The sequence below is a fragment of the Sinocyclocheilus grahami genome, unplaced genomic scaffold (assembly GCF_001515645.1).
Source record: "Sinocyclocheilus grahami isolate Dianchi unplaced genomic scaffold, SAMN03320097.WGS_v1.1 scaffold1587.1, whole genome shotgun sequence".
Lineage (NCBI taxonomy): Eukaryota > Metazoa > Chordata > Actinopteri > Cypriniformes > Cyprinidae > Sinocyclocheilus > Sinocyclocheilus grahami.
In genome coordinates this window covers 58,252-70,728 of record NW_015506766.1, presented here as the reverse complement: position 1 = coordinate 70,728, position 12,477 = coordinate 58,252, and the positions used below count along the sequence as shown (strand labels likewise).

The 12,477-nt window shown below is 42.7% G+C and overlaps 1 protein-coding gene across 1 annotated transcript; it reads left to right on the top strand.

Annotated features, from left to right (window-relative positions):
• The first annotated feature begins 2,917 nt into the window (after positions 1–2,917).
• Positions 2,918–3,778, top strand: LOC107571370 (gastrula zinc finger protein XlCGF8.2DB-like). The gene has a single exon (XM_016257689.1). It carries the CDS (start codon positions 2,918–2,920, stop codon positions 3,764–3,766), a length of 849 nt encoding a protein of 282 aa, XP_016113175.1. The 3' UTR covers positions 3,767–3,778.
• The last annotated feature ends 8,699 nt before the right edge of the window (positions 3,779–12,477 follow it).

Sequence of the window (12,477 nt, the reverse complement as noted above, 5' to 3'; positions counted from 1 at the left end):
AAAGCACCATGCTCATAAATAATCCTCTACAGTGAGGGGAGTGATGCTTTAAAAGTGTATCAACAGAGACACACTAGTCGAGTGGAGCCCAAGGCAAGTACCGGGGCCTAAGCCGACTCAGAGAAAGGGAACAAGGCTAACAACGCGTAACCCTTACCATACAGGATTTAAGAGAGTGCGCAGAGTGCTTAGCGTGCACACTTACCACCATGTGGATTTTAGGAAGTGCACAGAAGCTTAGTGTGTGCACTTACCATAGTATAGATTTTATAGAGATCTGCTCACAGATGCCCAGAAGTCCTCAGCCACTCAATCGGGAGTGGCAGGCTCAAAGACAACCCTCTGAAGTGAGGGGAGCACTGCCTGACTTGGCCCGAATAGAGGCAGCTTATCAGGGAAGCAGCCCAACTACCTGATGTCACTGCCACAGAGCGACTCCTAGCTAACCCTCACAGATAGGGGAGCACTTCTTAGCTCGACCAGAAGGGGGCGATAGACTGGTGCAGCTCGATAGAGAGCGTGGGTCCCGTATAACCAGACCCGATAGAATCTGAAGAAATAGTGGGTCCCAATAACCATTCATGCATATAGAGCTTACTACTCCTCAGAGCAGAAGCTCAAAGGAGGGGTTTCCCATAGTAACACAAATCCCTCTTACCTCAGGGAATGCAGTGTACTCCAGCCCACTCCACAGAGGGGTGATTATTGGTTCAACCCTAAGGGCAGTGTGACAGTGATGACTCGCGCGCCCGACCATCTATGGAGCATTGAACTCAGAGAATGTGCATGAAGGTTAAGGAACGATTCAAATCTCGGGAGACCTCTCGGTGAGAAATGAGTAGTTCGCACCTGGCCAGAGGATAGGAAGCATGTACTCAGAAGATGAAAATGGATCGTACTCACTCAGAAGATGAAAATGGATCGTACTCCCCAACCGTGGCTCCCGCGCATGACTCAGGCTCAAGATATAGGCTGCAGGCGAAGTCCGAAGCCTGGACCCTCGTGGAATGAAGGATTTAAAAGGCCGCCGAGCACGTCTTGGCTTCCTAAAAACCTCACGACCTTCCTCTCGACGGAAGTGCCGAAAAAACTCAGAAGGGGAAACCATCAAGAAGAAAGCCCTTCTCTTTCGACCCGATAACCACCAGACTCACCACAGATGTCTCTCCATAACCACCATGGCTGCCATTCTGTCAATGGCAGTGGCGGCCTGCTTAGCGGCACAGAGAACAAGATCCGTGGTGCGACGCAACTCAGCCACCTCATAGGGGATAGACCCTGCCTTTATCCAGGTCTTTCAGCAGATCAGCCTGAAAAGCCTGAAGCACCACCATGGTGTGCAAGGAGACTTCAGCCTGACCTGCTGCCGTGCCTTAAGAAACGATGTCTCCCTAATGGAGAGATAGCAGGCCAGCGTCTCTTCAACAGGTGGCATCTTCTCATAACCATTCTCATGCATCCCCTTGATGTTGGCATAACTAGTATGCTGGAATGTGGATGCGGGACAAGAAATTTTCTTTTTTTTCAAGTCGGAGTGTAGTATAATGTGGTTATCTGAGAAGGACATGATATAAACCATCTATCCAATAACTGCAGACAGATCCACACTATACATTTCCTATATAAACAAAAGGAAATTACTGTTATGGAGAAATGTCCCGTCAGGTCTTTTCATGCATTCAGCTCCTGCGGGAGCTAAACACGCTCCACCCAACCACTAGACTACCTCAGAAATCAAGCACGAATGACGAAAAAAGGCCGCAAATGCATCGCTATTCCCGCGAGAGGAAAACGCACTCATGCAAGCGCTATCTACAAACTCGCGTAAATGGTGAAATACTCACATCCCCCTCAGAAGTCCCGCAAATACATCACAATGAGCACAAGCCGCCTCCTGTGAAACGAACGCATTCAATTCATGCTTATCCCTCACAAGAAATAAGCAATGAATGCAGAGTGCATCCAACTCCCTCGAGAGCTGAACGCGCTTGCTCTTCAACACACAGCACGCGAGCCGTGTGAAACTGCAGGTATCAGAGCAAAGCCTCTGGCGAGAAACATGCACTCCTAGTCGTGTTTAGCGTAACAACTTAAACAAACGGTCAGTGAAGACGAAGAAGAGGATGACATGTTCTTCCGGTGCCTATTTATACTATAGTCGCACCGGTAGTGACGCCATAGGCTGTCGCCGGCCAATGTTATTGTCGTTTTTAGATATATGCTTCAGACACTGGTCACACTGAAGGTGTTCCCCATAGCGACCCCTAGAGGACGCAGTTCATAGTTCCCTTGAAAGGGAACTAACATTCCCAGAACGTTCTGAGAACCAAAAATGGTTAGCTGGGTGACAGGGCAAGCCATTACGCTAATGCATTAGCTTAAAGCTTAAAATAAAGAATTCTCATGTTTTGGGCAGCTTGGAGCACGTAACTCTCCCGCAGCATCTCATCTTCAGACACTGGTCACACTGAAGGTGTTCCCCATAGCGACCCCTAGAGGACGCAGTTCATAGTTCCCTTGAAAGGGAACTAACATTCCCAGAACGTTCTGAGAACCAAAAATGGTTAGCTGGGTGACAGGGCAAGCCATTACGCTAATGCATTAGCTTAAAGCTTAAAATAAAGAATTCTCATGTTTTGGGCAGCTTGGAGCACGTAACTCTCCCGCAGCATCTCATTCTGTTTCCTCCACTATTTTTAGATGCATTTTGTCCATAGAAATGGTAATTCAGTGCTGTAATTTGACGCAACTGTCTGAAGTTGGATGTGCACTGAGGGCAGACCCGACTAATCGATAATGAGAATCGTTGTCGATGATTTTCATAATTTCATTTTATGTTATGATTTAATGCTGCAGCCCTACTTTGTGCCATTAAAATGGGATTAACTTGTATTTGTCTCTTTCTGCTTTAGACCTGATGCTGCTGAAAAAGAAAAGTGAAAAACTAAATGAAATGGAAGACAAAGATCAGTGTGAGAAAAATGATTTCACTGGAGAAAATTTGTTTAGTTGCCCACAAACTAAACCGACTTCACAAAAGAGAGCTCAAAACACAGGAGCTAGAAGTCATTTCATCTGCCAACAGTGTAGAAAGAGTTTCACTAAAAAAGCAAGCCTCGAAATCCATTTGAGAATTCACACTGGAGAGAAGCCTTACACCTGCCAACAATGTGGAAAAAGTTTCATTAAAAAAGCAACCCTTAATAGGCACAAGAGAATTCACACAGGAGAGAAACCTTACACATGCTCTCAATGTGGACTAAGTTTCACTCAAAAAGGAACCCTTAACAGGCACATTGCAGTTCACACCGGAGAGAAGCCTTATGCCTGCAAACTGTGTGGAAATAGTTTCATTCGAAAAGGAGGCCTTAAAAACCACATGAGAATTCATACTGGAGATAAGCCTTATACCTGCCAACAGTGTGGAAAGAGTTTCTGTCAACAAGGAAACCTCAAAGTCCATATGAGTAGTCACTCTAGAGAGAGATATTTCAACTGCCACCAATGTGGAAAAAGTTTAACCAAAAAAGCAAGCCTCGAAATCCATTTGAGAATTCACACTGGAGAGAAGCCTTACACCTGCCAACAATGTGGGAAAAGTTTCATTAATAAAGGAACCCTTAAAAGGCACAAGAGAATTCACACTGGAGAGAAACCTTACATCTGCCCTCAATGTGGACTAAGTTTCACTCAAAAAGGAACCCTTAACAGGCACATTGCAGTTCACACCGGAGAGAAGCCTTATGCCTGCAAACTGTGGAAATAAGGGCCTTTCGCACCGCAGGAACCTTTTCATAGTACCAGAACTAATTGTGGAACTACCCACTTTTCGGCGTGTTCGCACCGCCGGAACTGGGTGTGCGATTTTAGTACCGGACTGCCTTTTTCGAGAACCAAATTAGCTCCTACTCCGGAGCAGGGTCTAACCAGCACAACTGGTACTAATCGTGACGTAAGTAGACATTGATTGGCCAAACACGTATGAAAAAGCCCTCACCCGCGATGATTTAAAACGCCGTGTAAACATACTTTAAGCATGCCAACTTATTTCGCAAGTATGGAGAACAGCGATAGATGGACGGACGCTGAAGTGCTTGTAGCAAATGTAGCACTGCCAGTTGTCGTTGGAGATTCTTAGTCCTCCTTTCCGTTCTTTCAATCGCTTTACGTATACGTCGACTTTCCATGTCCATTATTGTGAAACCCGCGAGACGCAACAAAAACACAGCTCCGATCACAGCGTCCTCCATCCTCCTGTTGTTAATGTTGTTCTTCTTTGTTTCTGTTGTTGAACGCCGCGCACAAATGACGTCGCTGTCGACCGGCTTACGTCACTTCTTAGTACACACTGTCAGTGCGAATGCAACTCTTTAAATGGTACTGGGAAATAGTTCGCGCAAAATCGTCCCAGTACTTTAGTACCGTACGTTTAGTTCTGGAACTAAAGCGGTGCAAAAGGGCCTATAGTTTAAATCGAAAAGGAGACCCTAAAAACCACATGAGAATTCATACTGGAGAGGAGCCTTATACCTGCCAACAGTGTGGAAAGAGTTCCTGTCAACAAACCTCAAAGTTCACATGAGTGTTCACAGTGGAGAGAGATATTTCAACTGCCAACAATGTGGAAAAAAGGTTCACTAACAAGGGAGACCTTGAAGTCACACTGGAGAAAAGCTGTTCACATGCCCTAGCTGTGGAAAGAGATTCAGAACTAAATTTTTTTTTTACAGATTTGGTATAAACAGAAAATAAAAACAAAACACAGAAATGGTAAAAGGCAGGCCCAGTATTCTTTATTTATGTTACCTCCTTGACCCTAAGGCGGGGTCGTATCAAATAAATGTATTCATTTAGCGGAACATTGTTTTCCAACATACTTACCTATTGCTGCCATCTTAGTGGTTATAATGGTAATTTCAGGGAATTTGCAATAGGAATATATTCATTTTTACTTTTTAGAGTGCCAAATTTTGCCCGATCTCCATAAAATTTTGCATGCTTGTTAGGAATCATATGATACATGAGCTTACCAAATTTTTTTTTTTTTTAAGTTTGTTTAAACGTTTGGGTACACCAGGTCAAGAGCATATTTTTACACTTATAAAGTTGTTCAGGAGGAGGAGATTTATGATATGAATATTGTATGCACATGTGAACCCAGGTGAAAAAAGTGCAGTAAAATACACGTACTTGAGTACACTCAGCTGTGCTATTTTGGGACCCCACAAATATGAACTAAAATGTGCTTTTCACATACTTTGTAAAAAAAAAAAAAAAGTAAGTATTCAGTTACCACTTGTAGTACAATTGAATCAATCTTTCATACACTTTTGAATGTTCTCATCATACATAGAAAATACTCTTATTATTTAGTCAAGTCAAGTCAAGTCTGCTTTATTGTCAATTCTTCCACATGTACAGCACATACACACAGAGAATTGAAATTGCGTTACTCTCAGACCCTTGGTGCATACAGATAACATAAATACAGATAGGTACAGATTATATACATAATACAACTATACAAATGTACAAATAAGGTAAAATGTAAAAAAAAAATATATGTATATAAAGCACAAGGCATATGGCAGATAGAGTGCAAACCAGTAAAGTAAACAACAGTGCAGATATAATGATTGTAGTGCAAAAGAGCTTATTCAGACTGAGTGACAGTGTGTGTGTGTGTATTAGGGAGGAGGGAGTGGGAGAGTCCGTCAGAGTTCAGAGTTGCGTGGGGCAAAAGAGGGGAGGGGGGGCAAGGTCGGGAGGGAGTTCAGCTTCCTGACAGCCTGATGGATGAAGCTGTCCTTCAGTCTGCTGGTCCTGGCCTGGAGACTCCGCAGTCTCCTCCCTGATGGCAGCATACTGAAGAAGCTGTGTGTCGGGTGGGTGGGATCACTTGCAATGCAGAGGGCTTTGCGGGTGAGACGGGGGTTGTAGATGTCCTGAAGGGGGGGGTGAGAGGCACCAACGATCTTCTTAGCTGCTCTCACTATGCGTTGAAGTGTCTTGCGGCAGGACGCGTTGCAGGCGCCATACCACACAGTTATGCAGCTGGTCAGGATGCTCTCGATGGTGCCTCTGTAGAAGGTGCACATGATGGGGGCCGGGGCTCTGGCTCTTCTCAGTTTGCGGAGGAAGTAGAGATGCTGCTGTGCTTTCTTGGCCAGTGCTGCGGCGTTGTCAGTCCAGGAGAGATCCTCTGTGATGTGCACACCCAGGAACTTGGTGCTGCTCACCCTCTCCACAGTCACACCATTGACGGTCAGAGGGGCATGCTGAGTGCGCACTCTCCTGAAGTCAACAACAATCTCCTTCGTCTTCTCCACATTCAGAGAGAGATTGTTGTCACTGCACCACCCGGCCAGGCGGCTCACCTCGCTCCTGTAGTTTGTCTCATCTCTGTTGCTAATGAGACCCACTACAGTCGTGTCATCCGCAAACTTGATAAGGAGGTTGGAGTTGTGTGACGGTGTGCAGTCGTGGGTCAGCAGAGTGAAGAGGAGGGGGCTCAGCACACATCCTTGGGGGGCCCCAGTGTTCAGTGTGATGGTGCTGGATGTGTTGCTGCCGACCCGTACTGCCTGAGGTCTTCCAGTCAGGAAGTCCAACAGCCAGTTGCACAGCGATATATTTAATATACAATATTAATATATAATGTGTTCAAAAGGCTTCTTGAACTTCCTTCATGTGGCCAATCAACATTTGCAACGTCACCATCATGTGCATCACGTGGCGTCAGAAAGTCATGTAGAACACAAACTCTTTCCACGAGTAATCCACTTCATCTCACGTTTGTCTGCAGCCTCCCAAATTTACTGATGTAATACATTAGGTAGTCAACCAGTATGCCTATTACGGCCGTGCTTACTGCCGTGTCAATGCCGCAGCGGCAAATACAATCGGTCACATGTGAAACTCGTTTGCGAAATCACCACCAGGTGACACATTGTTTGCTCAATAAAAATAGTAACATATTACATTAAATCTCGACTACATCATATAGGCTAAATGCATAATGTTGCAACTATTTGACTACTGTTGGAGTGAAATATTAGTGATGACATTGCTTGAAGTGTGCTTAATTTATCCAGTATTTGAGTTGTGCATATTTATTTTGTCACCATTACTGTCATAGATAAAAGGTTTGACACTTCAGTTTAATAATTCAATTATGCATTCCAACAGGTTAAATGCATACTTGCGATCTGACTTTTGACACATATTCCGACAGCTGTGCTCATGACACGGCAAAAAATATGTGATCCACGAATTGAAGAAATTTAATTAAAAATTACTTTATTAAATCATCACGGGTAGGTTTTCGCGGGAAATGACTAGTGTGAGCGCGGTTCGTTTAGCCGGCCCTGGCCCGGTTCGGTTGGGCTCAGGCGCGGTACGCATGCAGTGTGAGCGCTAACCGCGCCGGAGCACGGAACAGATACTATTTTTTGCACTCTACTGTCATCATTACGACCGCAAACATATTCTATTACTACTACTACACTACACTTTTCAATTAATTTAATTCAATCAAGTATTTAGAGTGTTGAAAAAGCAGGGTAGACTGGTTGGAAAGTGATTTTTTCCCCAATTTAAATAAATAAATAAATAGCTGATGTTTAAACAGATGATCATATACAAGTTCACAAGCTCACATTTTTAGACAGAGCAAAACGTTATATGTCTTTTATCCCTTGCATTTATTTAAAAAAAATATTCGACAAGAATGAGAAAACAGAACTTGAATTTAAAGAAAGCCATTCAAAAACAGAATAACAAACTAAAAACAGAAGTGTAATAAAGCAAACGTGTTTAAATATGAAAGCACAATTGGTTACACTTTAAAATAAAGATTAAATGAATTAAGATTAAATAGGCGCATGTTAAAATAAGTTCACAAAATAGAAAACATTATATGGAACAGAACGGAACAGAATGCCCACTCTTTATAAACATCCTGCATAGGGCCACCCTCGACTAAAGATTTTTCTGGTCGCTTAGTAGTCGTTCATTTCTAGCACGAGTCGGCTATTAGTCGCACGTTTATTAAGAAACCATATAAATCATAATAACGAGCCTTTAATTGCCTTCAATTGCGTGCACACACACACAACAAAAACTTGCCACAGTGCACCGGAAGATATAATAATTATGAATGTGTCAGGGAAAACCAGCAAGGAGACTGCATTAACGTTTTAATAATTTATTGATCCACTAGTACTTTCTTTGTTTTCGGCTTAAGAGATGAAGTCGGCAACACTCGTTATCTCCGAAATAGTGATTTTTACACGTAGAAAAGGCGAAAAAATATAATGCATTGTCCAGTTTTCTCTCAGAAAAACAATCTAACAACAGTTGTACACGGAAGCAGCTCCGGGCGGATGACGTATGAGGTCAGCGTTGCGCATGCGTTGGTGAGTCTCGTGAAAACCAACGTTTGGTAACAGCAGCAAAGGAAGCAAAATTTCCTTACTTTAGCAAAGGAAAACCAGTCTCCTCTTGGTTTATATCGAAATCCTCCGACATTCTTCTTTACAAATCCTCGTTTTGTGCTTCTAATTCGTGACTGACATTTTGTTTTGATTTCTCCGCTGCGCTTCCGCATTCGTCACTTCTGAGCGGCGCATGCGCAAAGCTGACCTCATACGTCATCCGCCCGGAGCTGCTTCCGTATACAACTGTTGTCGCAAGCTACATTAAAGTGATTATTACGTTTTAAATATGGATCTTTTATTCGCTACAGAAGGCCTTGTTCACCCCCCAGAGCCGTGTGAGACACTTTTTTGTGGATGGGCGCTTTTTATTTAACTTCTTTTGGACTGATGCATGCAACACCCGCTGAGTGGCATTAAACAGCTTGAAAAATCTAAGACAATAAAGGGGATGTAATATTCAAGCTGTTTGAATATAGATTCATCACGAGTATTATATATGTTATGCAGTTCCTGTATATAGCCTCTAGTGGGTGACAAAAGTAAGTCACGTTGATATGTGAGGGCAGAAGTGTAATAAAATAAGTGTTGTTTACAGTCAAGCAGAACGAGACTCTGTCCTCATTTCATTAAAAATAATACAACAGCATAACACACTAGCAACATTAACACACATAGGTGTAAAAAAAATGCTGCACTATTTCTCCTGCTCATCTGAACAGCAACAGAAAAGGGTCACACAAAACCCTATTTCTCACTGCAGTTTTTAAAATTGAAGATAAAGTGGGCTGCAGAATGGAAGAGGAAGGAAAGAGAGGAGAAAACACAACAACGACTTCTGATCCAGTCAATATTTTTACGCATCGAGTTAAAGCTGCAGTCCGTAAGTTCTGCCTCTTTGTTGCCATCTTTGTTTGAAAACCTGTAATTGCAGCTGTGTGCAGAATTATCTAGCTCATCGTTGTGAGTCTGCGCGGCTCCAGCGCGGATGAATCTAATGTTTTGAGGAGTATGTGTGGCAGTCAGTCACTGCACCGGTGTGGATATTCACTGTACTTCGCAATCACAGATTCTAGCCTACGTCTTGGAATATGACCCAAATAAGAATTTTCACCGTATATTGCCATCTGAACAAGTAACAAGTCTGCCACATTTGTTCTGACCGGAAAAAAGCATTACCATAAATCATGCTACCAATGGTGATTTAATCTAACGATTGGTTAGCTCATATCACATCAAACCGTTCAAAGTATTATTATCGTTATACTTTATTCTCAAATGATTAATGTTAACAACATCAGCATTGGTGACTATGAGTATAGTGTGTATTAGCGTGTGGATTTCAATTTCTGCACAGTCTAATCTAATTGTCATACTCTTCGAATTTCATATTGAGAAATTATTTTAACCCAAAGCAAATTATGCTCCCTTCGAACTGGTTTTCTTTCAAATACAAATCTTTGTAATCCCAGGCTATCTCTAATCAGAAGCACATTTATAACTGGAATATAATTAAATTTAATTCACATGTGTTTCATAAGCACATAATCCTTCCTGGATTACAATCCGCCATCAAAATGATAAATTTAATTATTCCAGCTGCTGTGAGAAAAGGCTATAAACGATCGGCCACCTGCAGGATCCTCACATGCGATAGATAGCCTAGTAGCCACAACTTCTTTATGTTACAGACGTGACGTAATGACGCAGTGCCATGCTCGAATTTCCCGCGAAAACCTACCCGTACCTCTCAAATTAGAAAACATTATTATAAGATAACCGCTGTGAATCGGGCTAAAGTAAGGCGATAGTTTTGAACACTGGCTGGTCACATGTACTTGCTCAAATATTGATTTCAGATTATTTTTATTCAAAACAAGGTACGGACTGCAGCTTTAAGTGCAATCAAAAATGCACGCTGTAATAAAGCATTGCATGCAACAAAATGTGTGAAAACACTGTGCAAAACTACTAGTATAAGTTTGAATTTAATTCATATGATTAAGTAATCAAGTTGTACAGTATATAGACTATTTGGAGTCACTCTTCACTACACCAATAGTGTCAGTATATAAACAGCGCATGAAGAGGCTATTTAAAATATAGTTTAAAAACGTAGTTATGTTTTTTATTTCAATTTTTACATTTAAATGGTTTCGCTCCAAAGCCTAGTTGCCAGTAGTAAACAAGTACTATAATTGTGATACACACAGAAGGGCATACAAAAAGGTGGACTTACCCTGTTGAAAAAACGCTGGGATGCTGGTTTAAGCTGGTCCTTTGCTGGTTTATGCTGGTCCTTTGCTGGTTTAAGCTGGTCCTTTGCTGGTTTAAGCTGGTCCTTTGCTGGTTTAAGCTGGTCCTTTGCTGGTTTATGCTGGTCCTTTGCTGGTTTAAGCTGGTCCTTTGCTGGTTTATGCTGGTCCTTTGCTGGTTTATGCTGGTCCTTTGCTGGTCCTTTGCTGGTTTAAGCTGGTCCTTTTGCTGGTTTATGCTGGTCCTTTTGCAGGTTTATGCTGGTCCTTTGCTGGTTTATGCTGGTCCTTTGCTGGTTTTTGCAGGTTTATGCTGGTCCTTTTGCAGGTTTATGCTGGTCCTTTGCCAGCACATGACCAGCATAAACCAGCAAAGGACCAGCTTAAACCAGCAAAGGACCAGCTTAAACCAGCAAAGGACCAGCTTAAACCAGCAAAGGACCAGCTTAAACCAGCAAAGGACCAGCTTAAACCAGCAAAGGACCAGCTTAAACCAGCAAAGGACCAGCTTAAACCAGCAAAGGACCAGCTTAAACCAGCAAAGGACCAGCTTAAACCAGCATCCCAGCGTCAAAACATACCTAACCAGCATATGCTGTTTTTTTCAGCAGGGTAACTAGTGATGAATAAGCTCACTGTATGCACCTCTTGTGGATTTAACTGATATGTCTATTCGACTACATGAAGAAAACAACATGACCAGTAAGCTTGTAATTCTCTGAAAGCTTTATGTTTATGAGACACTGACAGGTGAAGGGCTGTGACCTCTACTAGTTCCTAATATTTTCAGCACATGATTAGGCAACACTTAAACGCTGTTCTCGTCTATTGTGTTATTTGTGTGTACTTTTCTGCACGTTAGTGATTTTCGGGAGCAGAGTGTGAACGGGACTTTTATTTTGGTTTCGTGGTCTGCAGTCACGCAGCGGCTCCTGCAGCTGGTGGGATTCGGATGGCTGGTCCTTTGCTGGTTTATGCTGGTCCTTTGCTGGTTTATGCTGGTCCTTTGCTGGTTTTTGCAGGTTTATGCTGGTCCTTTTGCAGGTTTATGCTGGTCCTTTGCTGGTTTATGCTGGTCCTTTGCTGGTTTAAGCTGGTCCTTTTGCTGGTTTTTGCAGGTTTATGCTGGTCCTTTGCCAGCACATGACCAGCATAAACCAGCAAAGGACCAGTTTAAACCAGCAAAGGACCAGCTTAAACCAGCATCCCAGCGTCAAAACATACCTAACCAGCATATGCTGTTTTTTTCAACAGGGTAACTAGTGATGAATAAGCTCACTGTATGCACCTCTTGTGGATTTAACTGATATGTCTATTCGACTACATGAAGAAAACAACATGACCAGTAAGCTTGTAATTCTCTGAAAGCTTTATGTTTATGAGACACTGACAGGTGAAGGGCTGTGACCTCTGCTAGTTCCTAATATTTTCAGCACATGATTAGGCAACACTTAAACTCTATCTCGTCTATTGTGTTATTTGTGTGTACTTTTCTGCACGTTAGTGATTTTCGGGAGCAGAGTGTGAACGGGACTTTTATTTTGGTTTCGTGGTCTGCAGTCACGCGGCGGCTCCTGCAGCTGGTGGGATTCGGATGAAGAAAGGTTCGTGGTTTTAAGTGTTTAAAGGGTTCAGGCTATCTGTGCAACGAATTCGTTGTTTTGCATCCACTTATGATAGAAAAGGTGCGTCTCATTTCGCTGCATATAGCGTGAATCAGTTTATAATAGAGAGGAATTCAGTCTCTGGCCAGAAGAGAGGAGTCTAGCACTAAAGGCACTAAACAT

Bases quoted from the DNA above. Each gene is read 5' to 3' on its own strand.
- LOC107571370 (XM_016257689.1), top strand. From the start codon at position 2,918: ATGCTGCTGAAAAAGAAAAGTGAAAAACTAAATGAAATGGAAGACAAA.